The following is a 25393-nucleotide window of genomic DNA, read 5'->3' as shown; positions in this document are numbered from 1 at the left end:
GAGCAGTACAAGGTAAAGCCTGAAGACTCTCAATTTTGCTGTTTTAAAACATCCTGAGGGACCCCAGGTGCACTTCTGTAATACGTACAAGATGTGATGATACCTCACAGAGCTTTTGTTCTTGCTTTATGTGGATTTGTACTAATTCATTGAGACAATGGAGAACACAAGCTGTCAGTTATCTGAAAGGCAAAGGGCCATGTAACAGCCTTTGCAATTTTGTTCCTTCACAACTTTGAGAACTTTTGCATCAGGCCAGCTGGTGGATGATGCGATATTAAACAAGACACTGCAGCGTGAAGGATTGTCCTGGTTAGGCCCATCTCCCCTCGCTTTTCACCCTGAGCCTTTATTTAAACAAACAAATAAATTACACTTGCCTTTTCACTTAGAGGAAACGATATGCAATTACACGCTTTTAAATACAGCCTCCATGTCTTTAATTAAGATCTTACATTCACAAAGTCCTGCGGTTCATGTCAAAGCTAAAGCAGAGCTACTTGGGGTTTAGGTGAATCTGAAAATTGATAAATTGGTTTACTAGCTGTAAACTGCAGTGGATTATTTCCTGTTTCTGCCAGCTGATCCATCTGGGTTAGATCCTGTAGAAGTTCAGTTAGATCTGTCTCCACTGACTGTTTGAAGAATGAAATCACAATCCTGACATGTGAGAATTTATTAAGCGTTCTTTTGATTAATGCCACTAGCCCCCATTGGAAATCCAATGTGCAATCAGTATAATAGGCACATCCCCTCCTCGCGTGCTATGGATAACTCTGGCTGCCACGTCACTTGGTGGAAATGAACCATTTATATTCGTGAAGATGGCAGCAATCCTCTGAAATTTTAATCTAACAAAGGCTGAATTTTGTCAGTCCGCTTGTCCGGCTTCTACTCATGTGCCAAGGCGAGCGAGCCACTTGTAGGTAACATGCTGGTAAAGCCTTCATGGAATAAGGCAGCTCCTTGTTCCTGCGTGACATTCCACTGTGTAATAAATCTGGGTTACTCCATGGAGAGGGGACAGCCGCAGGAGGATGTGTGCTGTGAGCAAGAGCAAAGGAGAACAGCATTGCAGGAACAGACTTCAGAAGCTCTGCCTGACAAGGAAGGGTATTTCAATACTAAATAAAAGAAGTCCAGGGCAGAGGTCAGCACGACAGGCCTTATTGCTGCTTTGCTGCTAGCTCATTTCCTCACCCTTCTAATTTTTTCTCTGTTTTAAAGTCCTCTGCAAAGACACTGGTCAGAGAGAAGGTGAAAACAGAAAGGACTTGAGGAAAAATGAGAAGCCCCAGGGCCTGTCCAGGAAACAATCACTCATCTCAGTTTTGGTGGTTTGGAAATCAGACAACTTTTCCCTTTCTAACATAAGATTTTGCAGAAAGTCTTATCTTGCAGGCAGCCATGACACCACAGATCTGGTGGAGTCCCCAAACCAGAGACACATATCAAACAGGCCGAGAGGCACAATGTATCTTGGCTTTTCTCAGGAACAGAAACAGTTTACTGGAAGTCCCCTGATTTGGAAGATAGTCCCTGTGTCTACTTCCAGCAAGGGAACAAATGCTACCACTTTCTTTACCTATAGATTGACAGAAGAGGGACGTCTCCTCATGATTTTCCTTCTGATAGATCTCTTTCATGGATTTTTCCACAGAAAGGAATTATACCAGTCACTGGTCCTCACTGAAGTCCCAAAATTTCAACTATGTGGAACTGCCTGGAGTCATAATGCAATTACCCAGGCTGACGTTCTTAGCTTCAAATGAGAGCTCAGATTTTAAATTAGAGAAGGGAGTAAAAATCCTTTCTGGAGTCAAAATGAGAAGTGAATGGATATTAAGTGATTGGATGAGGAGTCCTGACTGAGGCTCTGTTCCATAGGAGGGTTAAAACAACATAAACATGAATAGACCCTTGGACTTGCTTTTTAATTCAGATCATGCCGAAATCTTTAAGGATGGCTTTTTCAGAAAAAAAAAAGATCAGTTTACAGTCATAAATAGGGAGAACACAATGAGGGCTAGTAACTAACTCTTCTGGCTCTTGCTGGTATCAAAATTCAGGATTCAATAGGATGACTGAACAACAGATCAATGCAGTTAGTGTAATTCCTTGTCCTGCTTTACTATAGTCAACCCAAAGACCTACAGATTGAACATGTTTCCTTAAAGGGAGATTGCAACAAATGGAAAGACAGTATTTCATGGACATTGTACACAGCCTTTTGAGATCTTGCCGTGCTGCATCTTTAATCCAATCAGGGAATATTAAAGGGACCATTAAAGACGTTAACCCCCTTTTTTTTTTTTTTCAATCAGTATGACCTTAGGCAGACACCAAAAGGTTTAAAATAATGCCAAGATATTAAGAAAAGAATATGATTATAACAGTGACCATTATAGAAAAAACTAATGAACCTGTCAAACTTATCATTAGTTTTAGACACACAGAATAAAGCATGACATTGGAGTGAAGCACAAACTGTATTATATCACCAGAAATTAATGTTCCTCATCTTATCTGAATTAATAAAAAATGTTATTTAGTTTCCATAAACTTTCAAAGAGTCATAACATACCTTATTCCTCAATATATAATTTCTGTTCTTTTGCTGAACACTTACATTCTCTATGTCTAATATCAGTGAGAGTACAGTGAATAATTTCTGGGTATGTAAGAAACGCATTTTCTTCACATAAAAAACAAAATCCAAACTATTTCTACTCCATTTGTTGAAAACAATTTTTAAAAATATTAGAAAATATTCTGTGCTTCTATTCTGAGCAAAACATAAACCACCCCTAGTGAACACTATGAAGAGGAAATGATTTCTGCATTTATAGAAAGTGTAAAGGCTGCCAACCAACATTTTGTGTACATCTCAAATTATTTATCCCACTGCAATCTTTTCTGACAACAAGGTAATTGTTTCAATAATACAAAAACTAGAAAATAGCTTTTGCTACACAAATCTTAGTAGTACATAAAATAGAAAGCAGGGAGTAGCTATTGAACAGGAAATCATGTTATGAGGAATATATTTCTTCATAGCACAATTCTTTTGGTATTAAATTTAGAAGATCATTTTACTTATTCTTGGAGATTTTTTTTTTACTCTTTGTTACCTGAAAATTTCCATATATGTTTTATACTTATTAGTAATAGTCATTGTTGGCGAACACCATTTTGCATCACATGAGAAATGCTTCTTTTCTTTAGAAGTAAATAAAAAAGATTAAGAAGAGCTTCAAACATAAAAAATCTGACATCAAAAAGGATGAAAAATTTGTACAAGTCATGTCAGAGAAAAAGTGTAGGACAGAAGTGCCAGAACAATGCCTGCAATATGATCAGAGAAAGAAGTGTAGCTAATGACTCAAGACTGATATTAGGCATCTTACTAAGGCAGTTTGATCACTGAGAAAAATGTATCTTTTCAACTTAGGCTGTTCTATAAGGAAGCTCCTTTTCTGTATCCCAGTTAAATGGGCCCCAAAAAAATATTTTTGAGAAAGCTCTTTGGTGTGCCTCCCAATAACATAAAAGCCAGGCCTGCCCTTCAAGAGCAGATCAACACATTAGAAATGTAATGAGGAACATTAGGCCAAGGAAGAAATCACAGGCTCTGGGACTGCAGGGGAATGTGAATTCACCTTTTTGCTGAGCAAGTGAACTACACCAGAATGGTGGAGAAACACCGCTACTGCGTGCTTCACTGTCTGTGTTCAAGCCTTGCCTTCACAGCTTGTCTTCAGCAAATTTTCAGTAATATTTAGGCAATAAAGCAAAAGATCCAAAAGATTTCCTTAACTTATGTCTCAGTTTGATATGTGATAATTTTTGGACACTCTTCACTCCCAATGCACTAACTGGTGATATAAATTGGTGGTACGCTCAGTGGCCCGTCGTAGCAGATCTCTATGTACATTTACCTAATTCCCAACCACTGAAAGAAGTTGGATCTCTGTAAAGTGTGATATGAAAGTGCAAAGTAAAACATGCCTGTGGCAATACTGCTGGGCAGAGGTGATGTGTAAAGCACCCTCCGGCTCTAAGCCTCCACTGTGCACCCTGGCCATGTCCCAGCAGCACTGAAAGATAATCACCCTGGCTGGAGGGCAGGGAGGGTCCTCTGCTCCAAATAATCATGAAGTCAGGACTGCAGGTTGTCCTATGAATAGCATGCAGATAGAAACAATGGACATAGGGCTAATGGTAACAACACAGGTAGTCAGAGGGACAAATCCTGGGTCCTAATGCCTTCTTTAGAAAAGTGTGCATCCCGGGTCTCAACCAGTAAATGCTTCGCAGCAGAGAGAGGATGGCATGCCCCAAACATTGCTGCTGTCTGTGACTTCAAGGGCATAATAGCATAGTCCTAAAAATTTCTTTTACGTAGCATTTCTTTACAATTCTGGGTATCACTTCTTACTCGGTATGACCCCTGAGCAGGACTGACTGAGCAGCCTGGCAAAGTATGGCTCATCCCGAGCTGACAGAACAGCACTGAAAAGCCAGGAAGACAATGAATGCTCCATTTACTGCTGAATTTAGGCTGATCAAGGTGTATGAAAGAGGGGTGTGGAAGGGAGGAGGTGGCATTTACAAATATTAAAAAAAAATTTTAAATCATAGACAAGAGATTCTGTCACAGTTTGCTGCACCTGTCAGGAGTGATGAGGTATTGATGTAGCATGGCAGAAATAAAGAAATACGACAATGAAAATCTCTTCATCTTGTTCATTTTTTCATGTTCCCTGTAATGTCATACCTTCTTGTGAGTATTAAGGTAGAATAAAGGAAGTAAATGACAGTTTCAGATGGAGTGTTTTTGATAAATACAAGTTGTTACAGTGGAGGTTTATTGTTTCAATTTTTCTTAATACAGAACCCACTGCTGCTCCCATCGATGTCAAAGCTACGAGTTTGTCTGTATCAGAGATTCTTGTTGCGTGGAAACATATTAAAGAAAGTCTAGGAAGACCACAGGGATTTGAGGTATGAACACAGAATATCATAATGAGAAGTCTTGTTGCTTTTGCTAGCGTTTCATTCTGTTAACATGTGCAGTAGTGAAACTTCAATAGAAATTATGCTTATTTTAGCATACATATGACTAGTTGTAGAACAACGGTCACAGCTGTAGCACTGGCACATCTTTTATTTATTTGTGCTTGAAAACTCTTCAACACCAGTTCTTATAACATCTCTTCGACACTTCAAAAATAGCTGAAAGAACTGCAAGTGACCTAGCATGCCTCTTTCACAGGCTGGGTAAGATTAGGTATTGACTGTTTCCAGCTCTAACTGACCAGTTCAAACTTGTTATTTACTGAGAGCAATCAACACAGAGAAAGGGAAGAACCACTGCCGTCCATGTGCTCTCATCTCTCAGTGGCCGGGGGACATCTGCTGGGCAGACGGCAAAAGGTCTCATATCAGGTGGGGAAGAGGCAGCTGCACCATCCGTAAATAAAGCTCTGTTTAGGGACAGCCCTTCCTGACTTGGGAAAGAGAACCTGCCTTGGGCATGGACCTTCTCCTGCTTTTAGATCCAGTTGTAACTTTGGAGATCCGGTTTACAATCCAAACCTCCAGGAACAGATCAGGTCTAGGAAGAAACCTATCCTTTAGGGCCACCACAACCCATCCTGACCTTGTGGTTCAGGCTACGCTGCTCCTCATGAAATAGCTCAGCTAGACTCAATTTACTTATTTTGGGGTACAGGTTATTTGACCTGCTTTACTCCTTTAGAGATTGCTGACTCTTTCCTGATTCTCTACAGTAACAACGAAAAGAGTGTAAACATGCAATCCCATGCACAAATACAGACTGGGTGGAGACTGGATTGAGAGGAGGAGGACTTGGGGGTGTTGGTGGATGAGAAGCTCAACTTGAGCTGGCAATGTGCACTTGCAGCCCAGAAAGCCAACCGCATCCTGGGCTGCATCAGAAGAAGCGTGGCCAGCAGGCCAAGGGAGGTGATTCTGCCCCTCTACTCTGCTCTCCCAAGTCCCCACCTGGAGTACTGCATCCAGCTCTGGGGCCCGCAACATAAGAAGGACATGGACATGGTGTGAGTCCAGAGGAAGGCCACGAAGGCGATCAGAGGGGTGGAGCACCTCTCCTATGAGAACAGGCTGAGAGAGTTGGCGTTGTTCATCCTGGAGAAGAGAAGGCTCCGCAGAGGCCTTGCAATGGCTTTCCAGTACTTAAAGGGGGCCTACAGGAAAGATGGGGAGGGACTCTTTATCGAGGATTGTAGCGATAGGACGAGGGGTAACAGCTTTAAACTGAAAGAGGGTAGGTTTAAATGCAATATTAGGAAGAAATTCTTTACTCTGAGGTTGGTGAGACACTGGAACAGGTTTCCCAGGGAAGTTGTGGTTGCCCCATCCCTGGAAGTGTTCAAGGTCAGGTTGGATGGGGCTTTGAGCAACCTGGGCTGGTGGGAGGTGGCCCTGCCCATGGCAGGGAGGGTTGGAACTCGATGATTTCTAAGGTCCCTTTCAACTTCTAACTATTCTATCAGTCTATGATTCTATGTAGACCTGAGGCAGATGCTAATGATATGGATGTCTAAAGGTAGCTTGTGAGCTAGTAGCACAGAGTACGTCCCTGGCAGCGTGTCTGGACAAGACCTAGGGGCTGGTGATCATCACTGATGGCCTTAGGAAGGAAACATAGGTGCCCAGGCAGCACCAGAGCCACCACACTCTCCAGCACAGCTTCAGGCTGAATGGCCTTCACCGGAACAGCATGTTTACCCCACAGCTTAGACACAGTCAATATTTTGTTGCCTGATTTGCTGTAGCTTCTTGGTTCGTAGACACTCCTGTATTGCTCTCCAGCATAGTCCAAGCAGGCTGTGACCATGATTTGTCCCCTCAGTTCTGTCATTTGTACAGTCTCTTTCCCATATTTGTATCAATGTTGAACTCTGCAAACTCTCTTGTACTTTATCCCCACTTCTTCCCTTACTCAATAAACAGAAGAGTAAACGATGCTTTCCTACATGATTCAGCAGGACAGAATGCAATCCAGTTCTAGTGGATGTTTTCAGTTCCATTTTGGGGAAGGATTGCATCAAGATTACTTTTAGGATCAGTACAGTACATCAGCGCATTACAGTATTCACTTAGGAACACTAATGCCATGCTATCAGCCCAATTTTGCTAACATACTGACAGTTTCTCTTTGAAGCATCCCCTCAGTGCAAAAAGGAAGGACTCTGTATAGCAAGACACTGGGGCTAAACTCCCCCCCCCCAAAAAGCAAAAGTATGGAGCAGCTTTGTGCTTTCCATATAATTCCCTTTCTTCAGCTTCTGTGAACATTATTGTAATTTTAAAACTGATTTTGAAAGTTTTATCATATGTATTACAGCGCAGAACACAGCCTGTAGTACTCCCTTAATCCACAGAAAGCAAACAGATAATGTACAGAAATCCAGTGACTTTGATAAAAAGATGAATGATTTCTCTTTTTTTTTTTTGAACAATTTTTTCTAAGGTAGAACTATTGTGGACCACAAGTAAAACGTTACCTTCAGTTCAAATTTAATGTAAAACATTCTGACTAACCCCTCTGTTTTCATGTCGCAATTTGTATTCTGCCTGTGGTCACTGCAGCAGTGACAACCGCCTACACGGTCTTCACATTTCCTGGCCTTTTAGCAGCAGCATTATAAAAGGGGAAGCTATTTTTTTATGTTTGGGCTCTAATCAACAGAAGTGACAGAGTATTTACTACATATGGACAAGTTTGCAGTGACCCACTTTCACTCCAGCCCTGTTTGCACTTTGTACTAAGGAGTAATGAAAGGCAAAGTAACTTGTCCAATTTCACATTGTCATCCATGAAAGGCAGTGTTAACTGTTATGTCACATGAGTTTTATGCAAGGTTTGCTGTACTCATTTGCATCTTCCAAAGCACATATTATTCCTGACTTCAGTACAGATTTGTCAGCTGTCCGCCCGACCTTACTAAATATATATCAGCTACACTCTGATAAAGTAGAAGTAGCTTGAAAACTTTGTCAGAATGGTGGAAAAATATAGAGTGTGGTTCATACTTATTGTTTAGAAGCCATAACCTGAAGGTTATAAAATCTATTTCAGCCCCAGGCACTATTTTCTTTGTCACTCACTACTGGTAGGGAAGGGAAAGGGAAAGGGAAAGAATTACTGGCTGGAAGAACAGATTTTTATTTTTTTTTCCTTTTTTCTTTTCCAGAAAACCAAGGCTAATACTTTAGTATAGATCACAAAGCTCATGTCTTTTTCATTAGAATTCCCCGAAGGGATAGGAGCTTGACTAATCTAATCAAAAGATCAACTTGCAACAAAAAAAAAAAAAAGTATAAAAAATAAAAAATCTTGAATGCCATTTTCAGAGAGGATTGCCTGACATAACTTGTTTATGTATTAGTCTGTCTTTACAAAGAGAAATATTCAAGAGTTTTTGCTGTTTCTTAAAGGTACTTTATCTGTTTTTACAGTGGAACAGAAAATTACATCTACAAGCTACTGGAATATGTTTGGGTTTTTTTTTTAATTTAGTGAAGTATACCTTGAAGTAATTTAGAAAGAATATCTGGATATTTCTACCAGAGGCTGGTAAAGCAAGACAGAAGAAAAGAGGAATTGGTGTTTCACCATCCTGAATACTGATTTACCAGACTTCAATTTTGGAATGAATGAATTTTTCCAAACACAAAATTAGCAATTAGATAGTTTCATATATGAGTCAATTTTGCCTACAAAGTCGCTCAAATGTTAATTCAAACCCCTCTAAAATCATGAAGACTCTAAGCAGGATTTTATAGCACAGCAGTACTACTGCTTTTCAAGTCCTGAAGGTAGGGATCACACTCTAGATCTCTCATGAGGGCCTCAGGAGGGCCATACCCTTTGCAATGTCTGTATCATGAACAGTTTGTTACAAGACTACTAGCTTTCTATTATCTAAAATCAGAAACCTAGATAGTTATTGATTTTTCATAAGAAAATATGAGCAGATATTTTATGATAGGCCTTAAGGTTGAGGTACAATACCAGTTTTGGTCCCATGTGCATTCAGGACTGTGTGTGAGAAAAGAGTACCTGAGAAAAGAGGAGGAGGATGTAAGTTACTCCAGAGAAGACCCCAGAATCTGGGAGTACTGAATACTGTTTTCTTTCTTCTTTTCAGTCAACAATTGTCTTGGTGAGAGGGAAGGAACTGAGGGGTTTTTTTGCAGGAACCTCTCATCTTGTTCTGAAGGACAGTCACACCAATGTCTTGAGATGATAGAAAAAGCAGCGGCAGATGATAAAAAAAGCACATCTATTCCTGTCCTAAGTGCTTGGTTGTACCATTGTAGTTGTGCCAGCACTAACATTTATGTGGCTGCAGTGTGTCAGTTCAAGGAGCTGATTGGTTTTCTGATAATGATAATTAAAAGAGTTTTCATGAAATCTGAATAATTTTTTTAGGGCTAGCAGCAGTTCTTTCAGCGCACTGCTCTCTATCCGCTAGCGCTTTCTGGACTCTGATCTCTCTTCAAGTTCATTTTCAGTTATGTCAGTACTTTGGTGTTGGTAAAGACTCAATCAGAGAGCACAGGAAAGTTTTCGATTCATCCTACCTAACTTAGGCTCTTACTTAAAATGCCTAATTTGTAACTTTAATTCTCTGTGTTCAACAGAAATAATATTCAGACATTAACTTTGACTCTACAGAATTTAGAAAAGAGGGCCTGCAACTAGATCACGTGGATTTATACCAAAGTGGTATTATGCATACCCTAGAAATCAATTTGGGAAAAAGAGTAATATTATTTAAGATACCTTTTAACATGAAACTTCAAGGAAGTAGTCCGTAAGTATTAGAGGTAGAAAAATTTTAGATGGAAACATATTTTTAATGTGATGGCTTACTTTTAATGATTGCTTAACCCATGATCAGGACAAAGCAGCTTGTATGTTCCCGTGTCTCCTCTATTCAGTTGTTTAAATATTATTGCCTTCTCTCCAGCTCAAAAACATGGGTCTCTAGGAATCAGATGAAAAACAACAGAAAGCCCAGAAAAATTTAAAACCTCACAAACAATAATGCATTAAACAGACCGAATGTCATCCCCTCCCTTTTTCTTTCATTTTTAAAACATAGGCTACTCTTTATGATTTATGCTTCATGCTATATTGAAATTCAAAGTTATCATTAATGAAAACTTACTCTAAGTGTGGTAAATCCCTCCTGAGCAGTATATATTAAGGTTACAGAAAATAGCAAGATTTTAAAAAAACCCAAACACATAGCAGTGTAAATAAACAAACCCTCTGTTTTAAGAAATATGTCCAGCACTTTTAAGCACCAGCAGTATCTTCATTTCAGTTCAAATTGATAAGATCCCTCAGCATTGATCTCAGTCAATAATCATTGGAGTTCTTTTTCTTTATAACCACTTTTTCCTTTAGTTCATTTGGCCATCAACAAATGGACGTGTGCATTAAGAAAGAATGAGAAAAGCATTCGTTAAGATCAAAGTCCAAACTCACCTGGCAAAACTTTAAGGGGAATTTTAAAAGCAGAGACCAAACACTTAAGGGCTTTGAAGTACAGGAGAAACTGCCAAATTGCATTTCATGCTTTTGCTGCTTAATATAGTATACTAACTCCTGCAAGAATACCCCTTTGCCAAGGGAGAACACCTTTGTCTTGTGGTGAAGAAAAACTGGTAGGGAACATGCCATAGTTATTTTTGCAGACTTGACATTTGCAAAATATAATTAGTATCCAAACTGATAATACTATATAAGCATTTCCAAACATATGAAAAATATCAAAATGGCTGAGTTGTGCTCCAGATTTTCTTCCACACTCATCAGGTTTTAATGTCTATATAGTCCTAACACTAACATTTGGAAAATCGGGTTTTCACAACTTCTTTATACCAAAAAAAAACACTTCAGTGCAAAAGCTGGGGGCTATCTACTGCCTTGTACATCACATTCACATGAGATGTGGTGTACCCTGTGAATAAATTACCACGATGAGACCTATTGAGCTACTTATAATTTTGCTCCTGGATTCCTAGAGACAGGATTTCATCACTTCGGTTGCATTTCCACCCCTGCTTCTGTCCACCTGTGTAAGCTTGGGCAACTCACTTTTCCTTTCTGACCATTTCCCTGTTGGATCCTCAGCAGACTTCACTAGCTGGATGATAGGGTCTCCAGGACACGTGCTGCCGCTCACTACCTGTTCGTACAGCACTGAATACTATGTGGCTCTCATCACCATAGCGTCAAGTTTGTAAGGACGCATTGCAAGTAAAATGAAAGGGATCTGACTACCCAAGGGATAATAAGCATTGGAGGTTCAATCCTAGTGTGTAAATAAATGGTTGTTGATTCTTTTTTCTTTCCAAGAAGGATGTGACTAGGTGTTACTTCAGATAGCAGCAGGGTTGGTCAAGCACTCAGCTAGCAAAATACCTCCGTCAATCATACTTGTTTCAATACCAAGTGGTGACTACTGCTAGATTTGCTATCTGAGCTGTAATTGACCTAAGAATTAACGCAATAGCATGAGATAATGCTGGCACACAAAAAAGATATTGACGTGAATTTTACAACTGAAAAAGTAGACTTTGAGTTGGCACAAACTGATATACCCTCGACCAAAGTTAATAAACCCACTTTAATCAAGTGAAGATATTGACCTCATATGTATATTTTTTGCAGCCACCTCTTTCTAGATTTTTTTTTTTTTTACATGGCAGCCCTAGTGCAATTATAAAAGGTCAGCATTATACTCATTGGTCATATTTTCCTATGAACCACTCAGGTTTTTTGGTTTGCCGTTTTCTGGGGTACATGTACAAGAGTGCTGTATTGTCCGTGACCTTTTTCTCAGAGGAAAAGTTATCCAGATATAATATGAATAACTTATTATGAAATAACCAACTTCACAGAAAAGGTCAAAATGTGGAATAAATGAAAGCACGTCTCAGCCTGAATAACAGTAAGCTGAATATAGGTCTTTGAATGGCACATTAGTGACATCTCCTGTTAGGGAAAATAGGGCCCCATGAGAATTACCTTACTTGTGTAGGTCACCTAGATACATTAAAAAGAGCCAGTACTGCTTTTTTTCAGTTATCCCCTGCATGTACTTGGTCCCTGAGGAAAGAGACTAAGTTAAATTCCTAGCTTAGCTCTATAACCTCTTTGAGATTTTGATAAACTCACTACAGATACCAAAAATATGGACTAAGAAGCACCAAAGATCATTTAGGCATTTTATGTCTGAAAAGGAAGAGCATAAACATACTATCAAAATTGCATTTACCGGAAACCTGTTTATATCCAAGGACTGAAACTGAATCCACTTCCTTCTTTTTCATCAGATAAGATTTTTCAGGTGAATGAATGATTTCCTTCAGTGTTCTGTCATTTTCTATTCATTACACTGATAAGAAATCTCATGGCTCTGAGTTGCACAGGGCCAGGAAGGGAATAGTGCTCACAACACTTCTTAACTGATGCAGTCAGGGTGAAGGTCGATTTTCTGGTGACCTGCCAGAAGATGAGCTCTCATTGAATTCTCTGAAATGCTTTTGACTTCGTGCCAATGTTCATCCTCTGCTCTTCCATCTTATAGTTACATCTTCTCATGCCAGAACACAACAATTCAATGTGTTTCAGGTAATACTGTGATATTCTGAGTCTTGCCATTTTGGAGAAATGAGCATTGCTTGGCTCTGAGGCTAGGCTGCAAAACCCACGTGCTTAAAAGGGCTTGATGATGAGAAAAAAGGCAGAAATGGCAAAAAGGCCCTCCACAGGATAACAAGTATGAGCATCTGGAAGCATGATCTTCTCAGATGTCTATATTAATCCTTCATTTTGTTGCTTGTTGACAGGTTGGTTACTGGAAGGACATGGAGCAGGAAGAAGCAGCAGAAAAGGTCAAAACTGAAGGAAATGAATCATCTATCCTCCTGACAGGGTTAGAAGGAAACACATTATATCACCTAACGGTGAGGGCATACAACGCTGCAGGGTATGGACCACCTAGCACTGCTGTGCGTGCAGCAACCAAGAAGTCCCGTAAGTGATCTCAGTACCTTTGCTCAAAGGGAGAAGTCGGGGAGTAACCTCTTCCCTCTTGGGTTTTCCTTTAATAAGTGTGTATAATAATCAGGAATCATGTATAAATTCGGTTCATGGCTTTGCTTTGACATTTAGACATGAATTCATACGACACTGCATTCATAACAAAGGTAATCTTCCTAGAAACCGAGGCATTTTTGACAAAGAAGGGATGGAAAAGAAATCAAATTCATAATCTTTGTGGAGTTTATGGGGTGGGCTGAGTAAATACACCACAATCTATTAAACGACTAGATAGGTTCCTGCAAAAAGCTAGAGTGGGGATCCTGCTAACACAACCGATTGTAAATGTAATAAAAGACTGAAATACTTTTCTTTTGATTTTAAGGAAACTACCTATAAACTATATTTATCTACATGTTGTTATTTTTTCCCCTTAGCTCCCAGCCAAGCACCAAGCAATATTATGTGGATACAGGACGGCTCTCATGTGTCTCTTGGGTGGGAGCCAGTCAGACCTCTAGCTAATGAATCTGATGTAATGGGATACAAGGTCAGTGCTTCCCCTTCCTTACTCTCCGTTCTCTCTTCCAAATGACTACTCTTCTTCCCTGTTGGCTTTTTTCCCTTTCTTGTTTGTCTGTGTAAGTAAAGTATGCTATACAGGCTATCTGCAATCAGTTTTCACTGTGAAAAGCAATAAATAAAATTGAAAAGACAGAAATGTCCCAACATTTTCTGTGTTGTGATTTTCAGCTGCTGATTATGAACTGAGTAAGCTCTATCTAAGAGGATCGGTTCATCATATCTGACTCAGAAGTGGCTATTAATAAGACCAGCCTGCAACGAAATTCCTACTAACACTTCAATTTAACTGTGTTTGCAGTAGGATTTAGAGAAATGCAGAAGAATGAGGAATCTCAGAATGACATTAAAATTAATATTTTTATGGAACCAAAACGCAAATACTTTGGTTTGTTTTGTGATCATGTTGGTGATGTTCAACATCCGTAACATCTGGCATTTAAAGTTTTGAAGTTTTAAAGTGTAAAATCCAGATTAACTCTTAAATCACAAGTCATAAAAAGCAGTGGATTTGACTGCAATATTTTAAATCAAAACCGAATAATTTCTATGTTTTTAGAGGTGTGGTTGTTTGGTTGTTTTTTTAAAGCATATATATGGTCGTTTCTGTAGACTACAATCTGATATTCCTTCTGATACATCAGGAAATATCACCAAGAAAGTGTAAAATGTTTCAAATAAACCAGAAACTGCTCTAACCTTTATCAGAAAGCTGAGATTCTGAAAAAGTTCATTTGACTACTTTGCTTTTTTACACCTCTCTGACCTTTTCAATTTTGTCTGGGAACGGAAACTTATGCAGAAGTACCAAAAAGACAGCTATGTACTCACTTGCTTTCCTCCCCCACACCATAAGCTTGTACTGAATTTCACTGTAGATGCAGGGACTGATCTGAGGTAGTCTCAGTTGACTTAACCAGCTAAGGACATTATTTAGGGCATTTTCTTTACATTTTAAGTTGGATTCTAGAGCCAAAAATGTTAATATCTACATGAGTTTGGGGATAAGAATTTGAATCAAATGGAACCCAAAATGCATTTAGAAGAAAGTTTGGAGGAAAAAATTGTGTAACGCCTAATACTGGAGTAAGCAAATGCTGTATCCTCGGTCTGGGTCATAATCCATGTCCTGTCACATTAATTAATTGCTAATATACTTTGCTGTTATTGTTTAGAAGCCACTGGGGGGAGGAGAGAGTAAAAGCAGATGACTGTTCAAATGTAATGTCAAAAAATCCTTAATGAAAGCATGAAACAGTTAACATTTCAGTGACCGCATTATCTACACAAAATGTCTGGTACATAACTTGAATGACCACTATGACCACTATCTACTTTATTGACCATAGGTATTATTCAGGCAAGAAGGCCAGAGCAACAGTCAAGTTATAGAAACACAGAAAACCTCTGCGGTGGTACTTCTTCCTGATGTTGGTGTCTACATCATTGAGGTGTGTGCAGTCAGCGAAGGAGGGGATGGGACTGCCAGTCCCCAGATCAGAGTTCCATCTTTTTCAGGTAAGGTTACGCTTATATTTGGAAAGGTTGCAATTACAGCAGTGCTCATTAACTCTATTATTCTCTACCTGAAAAAAATGTTCTCGCAATTCCCTAGCTATTAGATAAAATCATTAATCAGAGTCTTCAGTTCTATGCTGAAACAAAGGTACTTAGTGCCATTTGAGATGCCCAAGAGTATCTGAGACACTCATGTGGGGCTGATGAACAAAATAGAGGATTTACAGGAAACGTCTCCCTTTCTAGAATAACATCTGGAAACCTAATTGAGCTGTAGATGTCTACAAATGCACTAGGTGTCTCAAATATCACTATTGTCAGCTGAGATGTAATCCATACACACCGACAGCGGAGCCTAGACAGCACTTCAGTTGATCTTCTGAATTCAAATATTCAGACATAGGCACATCTGAGATGTCCTAAGGTATCCCAAACATTTGCACAGAGCTGGCAGATGTGATGCGGGGCTTAGAGGATACTCACATCATTCTGGACCACCAGCCGGGGGCGTACTGTCTAACACAGCTAAAATGGCATGCGTTTAGGCAGCTGAACCCTGTGTATGTGCCTGCTTTAGAATAAGCTGAATTTCTCTGTAGGTTCCATTGATTCCCTTGAGTAGATATTTATTAAATCATTAACGTATTACAGTATTGATGTACTATCATGAAGTAAATTATGATGTCTAGCTTCTATTTCCTCAGTTACTCTAATATGTTGAAATAATTTAAAATATCTATATTACACAGGTGAGAAAGGGATAGAACCATTAGTGGCAAGAGAAACCAGAAAATACCACTCTTTTGCCTAAACACAGCAAGGCATCTTAATTCTAACTTTCTGCTGACACTTTAAAATTCTACTAAACATTGTTTTTTAGTACTTATGGGGTACTATCCAAAAATCCTGAAACTTCAACCTAGACCTAAATTTCAGCTCTAATCTAGTCACAACCTACAGTGCTATTATCAGAATGCAGAAGACACCAACCACCACTCCATGGAACATTTGCTTCATGTACCTTTTTGGGACATAACTCCAGGCCACAAAATCTTTCATTCCTTCTAACCTGATATTTTTGATTAGCCTATACACAACAGATCAGCTCCACTTAGGACAACTGCGGTGCATAGAAATCAAGTCTGGTTCCCTTCCCATCCTGTGATCTGTTGCCGCTGCCAGCCCATAGCATATTTCCCCTTAGCGTGGCTTTTGAAGGGACTGCTGTGATCTAAAAACATCACCAGATTATCAGGCAAAAGACCACTTTTTCCTCTGGACAGACATCAAGATCAAAGGTTAGCTTTCATTCCTCGTTTCAGGAAGAACATTTGTGATTGTGACTAAGGGCATCTTCTGCAGCCTAATTTCTTTTTGAGGATTCAATGTCCTGGTTGCAGCTGGGATAGAGTTAATTTTCTTTCTAGTGGCCTGCTATGTTTCAGATTTTGTATGAAAGGAATGTCAATAATGCATATTGCTTTAGTTGTTGCTGGGTGATATTTATAGTATTCAAGGACTCTTTTCAGCTTCCCATAGAAGCTGAGAAGGAGCATAGGCAGAACAATGGAATGGCCAATGGAATATTTCATACCGTAGGCGTCATGCTCAGTATATAAATGGGGTTTGGCCAGGAGGCAAGAATTTGCTATCACTGCTTGGGACATTGTGAATTCACCAATTTACCAGGTAGCGAGAGTGACTTGTGTTGATATTATTATTGTTATTATTGCTATTTTTCTTTCCTAATATTGTTCCATTAAATTGTCTTTATCTCAGCCCATGAGGGATTTTTTCCCTTTGCCTTTTCCCCTCCTTTTCTCCCTTTTCTCCCTGCCCTTCTTGGGGGAAAAGGAGAGAACTGCGCAAAGTGGCTGCGTGGTCCTAGCTGCCAGATGGGGTTAAACCACAACATTAAGGCATAAAACCACATACCCTTTTGGAATTCCCTATTCGTTTGCAGATTGAATATGAGGATTCAGCCTGTGAGTTTCTGTAGATATCATCATAAAAGCGCTTATTTCTTCATGTCTGCATAGGGAGCCTATTTGCGATTGTACTTCTTACCAGGTAATCCACTGCCTAAAAGCTAGGCTTTGGCTGAGCATAATAGAATACAAGTTTGGGGTAAAATCTAGTACCTAAGTGTACTGAGAACTGTTTGTATCATTTGTTCCTTAATTGTTTTGCTTTTCATTCCAGGAGGGAAAGTAACAAGTGCTCAATCCACCTTACATGTGTTGTCCACTTCCTCGTCTTCTGTAACATTGCTTTTGGCACTGATGGTCCCTTCAACCTCATGGTGAAGACTGCAGACTTTGTTGTTGTTGTTATTTGTTTGCTTTAGCTTGATGACACCAAGGGATGGAGTTTTATGTCCACGGAGAAACTGGAAACCCAAGCTAATTCTTAAAGACCCATAGAAATGCCTGTGGTGCACTTAGAGGAGTGTTGGAGACACAGTCAATAATTCATCAGGTTTTTTTCTCTTCATTTTTTGTAAAAGTCCTCTGGAGAGGGGACACTTCTTGGCCCAAAAATATGCAGATTGTATGTAATAAACTTTTGTAAGGAAACGTAATTTCTGTCAAACGTACTTTACTTTTTTAATATGTTCAACTTTGGTGACCCCAGTCATGTACCATTAGGTGTTTAGACAGTGGTGTCCAGTACAGTACATCTGTTTGGTTTGGAAAAAAATTCTTCTTTACATATAGAACAGAGTTTGATACAGCTTTGTCAAATACTTCTCTTGCATCCCCTATGGCTGGCTGTTCTAACTGACAAGAGAGGAAAATACAGTTTAGATACACAGCCCACTGCAAAAGTACAGAGAATTTTTTCTGAAAATGTATGAATATGTATTTAATTAACAAAAAGAATTGTCAATACAATACTAGACAGCACCCTCAGAAAGTGGCAAAATGGAGCAGAAAAGAAGCCATTTATTTTATTGCAAAATAAAGGGAAAATTATTAAACACAAACTTAAAAGGAAACAAGTTTGCTTTTCATCAAATACCACATGATTTAATGTCAAAGGAATCAAATATTTATTTTCAATAGCAAATAAAAAATCAATTCCTAACGCATATGACAATGAAAACTCCACTGGGCATTTAAATATGATATACGTTAGGCTGCTAAGTGGACAAATAAAGCAATGTAAGGAGAGAAAACTGCTTTTCCCAACCACTTCTCAGTTGTCACTTTTTTCCTCTGGGTCTGTTTCTTAGTAACATTCTGTGCTTTATATATTTTGTAATCAAGTTGAAATATATATAAAAGCATATTATGGAGAGAATATTAACATTTTTTGGAATGCAATCATTCATACATATACAGCCTCCAATAGGATATATTTTGGAGAATGCTGTGTCTGAAAAAAAATACTTGGATAAGTGCTACGGAGCATCATTCCAGTTATTCAGCTAATTGGCTCTATTTCTATAGCTCGTTAGAGATTATTCTTGTAGGGACTGAGTGCTACCAGTTTTAATCCCCACTTTTTGCTGTACTAAGCAATTTCCACTCAATAGTCAATTTAGACAATTTTTCAACATTGGAAGGCCTTTCTGCATATTGGCACCTGAATAAAATGGTCCCCAGGGTACATGCTGTGCGCATTTGTACAATTATGGTGTGCACAGTGTTATGAGGGAGGGTGTCTTACTACCATGGGTTAGTGATTGCGCCTAGGATGAACATCCCCTTGCCTGGGAAAAATCAAGTCAAAAGAGTTTAACAGGCAACTCCTAATAGCATAGTTCTTCTAGCTGTCCATCCCTCTAAAAGTTTTGATGTAAATCTATTTCAGTTGATGGGTTCTGGGTCTAAAATCCTATTTTTTTGCCAGCTCAATAGCAAATTAATAGTTGGCATTTAGCTAGTGCACTCTAACTGTGCCCGCCCTTCGGAGCTTTAAAATAGTACCCAAGAAAGCACAACACAGATAAAGTGTTTGGTAGGTAAAAAGCTGACTGATGACTAAATTATTTTTTGCTTTGGAATATTTTATCAGTAAAATTTTTCAGACATTGTTCAACTCGAATCTTTATTGCCCACTAGTATTTTAAATAATTTTCTAAAAAATAGGTTTTAAATTTACTTGGTCACCATATTGCTAGGAAAACAAAGGCAGGAGAGCTAGCCGAACACAGACTGTAGATACAGACAGAAGGAGACCCTCTGCTTCTGGAAAAGCCTTTGAGATCGAAGAAAGGAAGGTGGAATGTACCTTACTGATAGAGCAAACTCATAAAAAATAACTGCCTGCTGTCCTTTGTAAAACAGCAGCATTGCTACTGTGCAGAGAACTTGCATTAGCAAACCACTGTTTTTCAAAAGGTTAAAATAAACACAAATAAAGTGATGACCAAAAGGCAAAATGGCTATTTTATAAATTAGTTAAGCATAATTTCCTCTATTTTTTATACAGTTGCTTGCCAATGCAGTTTATTTCAGAGTATTCAAAAAGGCTATAGTCACTGTTGGTGGCATTTTGGTGAAATAACTTTCTGAATACAATAAATGGCTACACTTTATAAGAAGAATGAAAGTCTGATAGAGCTGCATCTAGTTATATCTCAATCTCTAGTGTCAAGATACAGATAGAAATACTGAACATACCATCAGGTGATGTAGTTGTATTGCAGGGACAAAAAGGGGTATGTTTTATATTCAACATGAACAGACTATGTATTTTGCATCTTAAATATATTAATAAACATGTTTTAAATGTTTAAGTACCTATGTATTACCTATTTGTTACTTTGTAGGAGAAGATGTTCCCTTATCATGACATACTATTTTTTAGTTGCAATGGAGCTCTTTCCTTTTTCATGTAAAAGATTGTAATAGTGCAGTCTAGCGTCACTGAGGAGACTGTATTTTTGTATAATGCCACAAGACCTGTTTGGAAAAAAATAATTAGAAAGAAACTTTGTTTTGCAGACCAAAAGAAAGATACTGTCATGGCCGATATCAAAATGTTAGATATATTGTATACAATCTGTATATATGCTATATATAACGGTATATACAATGTGGAAGACACAGTAATATAATAGTTCCTGTGTACTGTTCTTGTAACATTAGATCTTTTTAATAAATAATTCTCTTTTTATTGACTTTTATCTTATCTCCTGTCAGCTCCTGAATTGTATTCATAGAGGACAGGGTGACACAAATATTTTGGATTCCAACAGCAACAACCTTTTAATTACATGACTTTCAATAAGAAAATGATGAATCTGAGTGTGGACAATGCAGCAATTAAAATTAAAAAAAAAAAATAGCATCTTTCTAATATCACATATGTGTTGGTTTCCCTAGGTAGATATTACTTTTATAATTAAATAACTGAAAGGTGCAAGAAGGCTGGAACTATCAACGTGAGACTACGCCTAACAAAAATTGCAAAATAAGTCTGCACATGAGCTTCAGAGATAAACACTCTCTGCATTTGAAAAAAAAAAATCATGAAAAGTGCTGTATAAGGAAGCCACCAAGGGCAATCCTCTGCATAATGAAGTAGTATATAGTTTCTGGGACAGCTTTGGCATGTATAACACTCTTCATATATAACACATGTCACTAGTGCCCCATGGCCATGCAGGCAGAAAAGCACAGCGTGGCCATTTCATGTTCACTCGAAAAGTTTAGTTGCTTTGCCTTATACTTGAAACACTTTGTGTGATACATCACAACAAAACAGCTTTCAAAAATATACATACCCTTTTGGAGGAAAAAATGTAACAGTGGATGATATAGCAAATATTTTTATTTTTCCGTAGTTTTATTTGCATTTTTAATAATCCCAAATCACTTCTTTATGAAATGCATATTTATAGTGGTAAATGACTTTGCAACACAGTACGAAGTCAAAAAGCCCATTCTGGAAATAAAAACAGATTGCCACAGTCACCATTTGAACTGAGACTTCAATTACAGAATGGGTATGGCCTAATAGTATATTATAATAGGACTTACATTAAATTAGTTATGAATGTCACAGAAAACTGTAATGACCTGTTTTTGCTGACATGGAGAACTGTACATATTGAAAATCCATATCCTATCAGAACTTCTACCAAACTCCAACCCACTCTTGCCCTTTTATGGCCATCATCCCAGTTCCTCTGAAGATGAAAGACATTTTCCTTCTTAATTACTTCCTGTGCTCTTGAGCAAAACAATGTCAGGGATAAGAGAAAACGAACAGCATTTTATTACAATAGGTTACTTGGCTTTAAGCTATTATACACAGCCTCCCTAAGCATGCCTACACACAGGCTGCTTCCAAAAATACAGACCCAGAGTTTGCTCTAAGACTTTTCTCTCAATTCCGGTAAAGACAAACCTTAGCACTGACTTTGCCTTTATTGTGGTACATCTTTTTAGTACTTCAAACAAGATAATGATAGAGTATATATATTAAAGACTCAAAAGCCTAGAAGAAAAATGTATGGAAAATTGTACACTAGCAATTTCAATATTCACAATACTTATTAGAGGGGTCAGCTGCTTAAGCAAATTGGCACTGATGTTTACATGCACAGCTATTCTTCCTTCCTGTGCTCCTTTTCTGCTGTCAGAATATTAACTAAGCACCCCAGCTTGTATAAGAAACCTACCTAGTCATCAGAAGAAACTGATAAAGACATCTGTGATACATCTTCATTCATCTTTTACTATGGTAAAATAGGTATGTCTAGCTAGAGAAAAATACCCTCCTTTTTGGTATATTGGGTTGGGGTTTTTTTCACTTTTAAGCTCAAAATCATCAATTCTAAAAACATGCAGAATAAAAACATAAGATAGTCTTTCCAGAAGAAACAGTAATCAAGATGAATACCAAAGGCAGGCGCTATACATGTTAATCACAAATAAATGTATTCAGCATATTTTGATTTTCGTACAGAAAATAAGATGGGAAAATGCATCAATTTCCTTTCAGTAACAGAAAACACGTGAAAAGAAAGATACTGAAAGTATCTGAAACATATCTGGGTCAAAGCTTTAGCAAGTACAATTTTACTCTAAGCTGCACTGCTCCAATGCCTGGCTGAGCAAGCATTTCCATTCCATAATGACACCATCTCTTATCTTCTACAAAAGGGACTTTTTAAGACAGAATAGTAAAACAGGGTAGCCCTTCTCATTTTCCTTTAAAACTTCACCACATGGAGTGACTGGCTGACTTAGAAAAGAAGCCTCGATTCAATTGCTTGCTTTTGTATAACTCAATCCCTTATTTTTGAGTAATGTATACATCCAAATCTATCAGTATTTTGGAGTCATTCTAGGTGATGACAACATTTTATATGTATGCTTGTTCAAATTAAGAAGTTTCACATGTGCTTTAGGTGAAAAAAATGAACGCCCACTCTGCTGTGACCATTAATTTATAATGCACGGGCTGTCAGATGATCAGTGCAGGTAATGCGTAAGCCTGGTATTAGTTCTTTTCTAATATGGAGAAGACTCAAAAGCAAATTGTAGATGTTTTCTGATTATACTACATATGGTGGTGGTGAGGCAGTGGAACAGATTTCCCAGAAAAGTTGTGGATGCCCCATCCCTGGACATGTCCAGGGCCAAGCTGGATGGGGCTTTGAGCAACCTGGTCTAGTGAGAGGTGTCCCTGCCCATGGCAGGAGGGTTGGAACTCGATAATCTTTAAGGTCTCTTGCAAAATAAACCATTCTATGATTCTATTAATTTAAATTCTATTAGGAAAAAAGTAATAATCCGGGGTTCAATAAGTGTCTCTCCTGCCTCAGTTACAGAGATGAAAGCACCGCACTTCACTCTGCCCTACAAGTCCCTGGGCAGCCCCCTCCTCCCCCCCCGCCCTCTCCTGCCACAAAGTGTAAAATGGTGCATGTGTGTATGGAGTGGAGGGAGAGGAGAGACAAACGGAGGAGGAAATCCACAGGCATAGTTCCTCATGATGATGACCTGGAGTTCACCCAGCCTCTTGGCCTAGCAGTGTTTGCCTTCCAACAAGCCATCCGAAAGGGTAAGCCTTTTCCCTTCCAAACATACAGGAAAAGAAGCATTTTTCCCTATCTGATAATGATTGCACTAGATTACAAAAAAACCCCTAACCTAGGGTTCCACTGTGTTGGGTTGCTATCCGTCACCACTTTCTGACTTTCCCAGGGGAATAAAAGCTAATCCCACAGCTTTTGAATGGGAAGTGAAAGGAATTTCATCACTAAATACTTCTCATAAAAAAGGCATTTGAGTACCCAGAGTACCCACAAAAGAAAATATGAGTCTTTAATGCTCTTCACAAAAGCTTTGGCCATTAAATGCAGGAGATAGAGGGCAGGCTGCTGACTGAATGTATTATTGCAGCATGAGAAACAGGCTGGCAGTGACAAAAATGTCATCAGATTTCTAGATCATAAATGGCTTGAATATTGCTGGATCTCTGCAAGTTTGCTTTGCAGAATGGTAGTCTTTCCCTTTGGATCATTTTTTATTAGACACAAACATTTCTTGAAAGTTTCTGATTTCCTAAGAGCTACGACACTGAAAGTCCTTCAGCAGAAGAGATCTGCAGCACCTTAAACCTTGGTGTGACAGCGTATTGCCAAACATGTTCTGTTTGCTCAAGGCATAGCTATTCCTGCAACTCTTCCCTCCACCAAGAAAATATTTACCTCCATGAACTGCAGTGAGGTGGTGAGGCATTTCTGTTCTTGAATGGCTGTTGAACTCTTTCTTCCTTCTAGTCAGAGAGTACAGCTGTTTAAGACACTGTAAATATCTAAAAAGGTGAGAAAAATACGGGGAAAAAAAAAAGCCCCCAAAGCCAGTAGGTCTTGTATAGACCAGCAAACAAGCCAAACCCAAAATGAAACTCCGTGACTCACATAACCCTCTCCATCCAGATGATGGGGGGCTGAGGAGGGGTGGGAGGTATGTTCCCCTGCACCCCCACCTTAATTTGTTGAATTTCAGTAGAATAGGATCTGTAGTGCCATAACAACTTTTCACAAGGCTTTTTGCAAGATGCTATAGAGGAGGAATGCCAGCCAGGAAAAGGGAGCAACAAGCTTTCTCTCTGTTTTGTGGTTGATGCTGCCAGTGTTACAGAGCTCAGAAGTAAGGTGAGAGACATCTGGCCACCTTATATCCCCTTTGGACCTAAATCCCCAAATTATCATGATACTAAGCCCTTTCAGGTAATTAAATGGCAGATAACATTGAAGCACTCTAAAAGGACTGCACAAAACAGAGTGAGGGAGGAAAAATGCATCAAATATGTTTCAATACCAGCAAATGTGAGGTGAAGAAAGTCTAAACTGCACTTACATCATGCTGAGTGTGGAACTGACAGGTGAAACTCAGGAAAGAGGACTTGGAACAATCTCAGAAGGAGTCAGAAACTCATGGCTCACCATGTAACAGCTGCTAGAATGCAGTAAAAGTTGAGTATCATCAGGAAGGTTGTTGTTGAGAGCAAAACAAAACAGCGCTTTTCTGCAAGAGAAAATTTTGGTCTTATCACAGTACTGGCACTGTGTGCGCTTCAGGTCTCCACAGAGCAAAAAGGACAAAATAGAGATAGCAAAGAGAAAGACAACTAAAATGATCAAGGATATCATCTAGAACGTTGCTGCCTGGGGAGAGGGTAAAAAGACTAGGACTTCTCAGTTTGGAGACAAGTGGGCAAAGGATAAGTAGTTATCACACCTCAACTTTCTCTCCTGTTGATCTCTCCTGTGCAATGGACAGAAAAGGCCTATGCTTGACCAACCTCATAGCCTTTTATGAGGAAATAACGAGGTGGATGGATGATGGCAGAGCGGTAGATGTGGTCTACCTTGACTTCAGTAAAGCATTTGACACGGTCTCCCACAGCATCCTCATGGCTAAACTGAGGAGGTGTGGACTGGATGATCGGATAGTTAGGTGGACTGCGAACTGGCTGAAGGAGAGAAGCCAGAGAGTCGTAGTCAATGGGGCAGAGTCCAGTTGGAGGCCGGTAACCAGTGGAGTGCCTCAAGGGTCGGTACTGGGGCCCATATTATTCAATATATTCATCAATGATTTAGATGAGGGAATTGAGTGTACTATCAGCAAGTTTGCTGATGACACTAAGCTAGGAGGAGTGGCTGACACGCCAGAGGGCTGTGCTGTCATCCAGAGAGACTTGGACAGGCTGGAG

General features: G+C 39.0%; 1 protein-coding gene across 2 annotated transcripts in view; it reads left to right on the top strand.

Annotated features, from left to right (window-relative positions):
- Positions 1 to 17517, top strand: part of CNTN5 (contactin 5) — a gene marked incomplete at both ends in the record, with an annotated part of 391394 nt that extends 373877 nt beyond the window's left edge. For both annotated transcript variants that reach the window (XM_082483144.1, XM_082483143.1), the window contains 5 exons: positions 4895 to 5004; positions 12919 to 13105; positions 13549 to 13661; positions 15043 to 15211; positions 17414 to 17517. In XM_082483144.1, the coding sequence (XP_082339270.1) occupies positions 4895 to 5004; positions 12919 to 13105; positions 13549 to 13661; positions 15043 to 15211; positions 17414 to 17517 (683 nt within the window). The remainder of the gene's footprint in view (positions 1 to 4894; positions 5005 to 12918; positions 13106 to 13548; positions 13662 to 15042; positions 15212 to 17413) is intronic.
- Between the last annotated feature and the right edge of the window lie 7876 nt (positions 17518 to 25393).

The sequence above is a fragment of the Vanellus vanellus genome, assembly GCF_965231255.1.
Source record: "Vanellus vanellus genome assembly, chromosome: 1".
Classification (NCBI taxonomy): domain Eukaryota; kingdom Metazoa; phylum Chordata; class Aves; order Charadriiformes; family Charadriidae; genus Vanellus; species Vanellus vanellus.
Note: the sequence above shows the minus strand (reverse complement) of the source record. Positions and strands in the feature narration are given on the sequence as shown.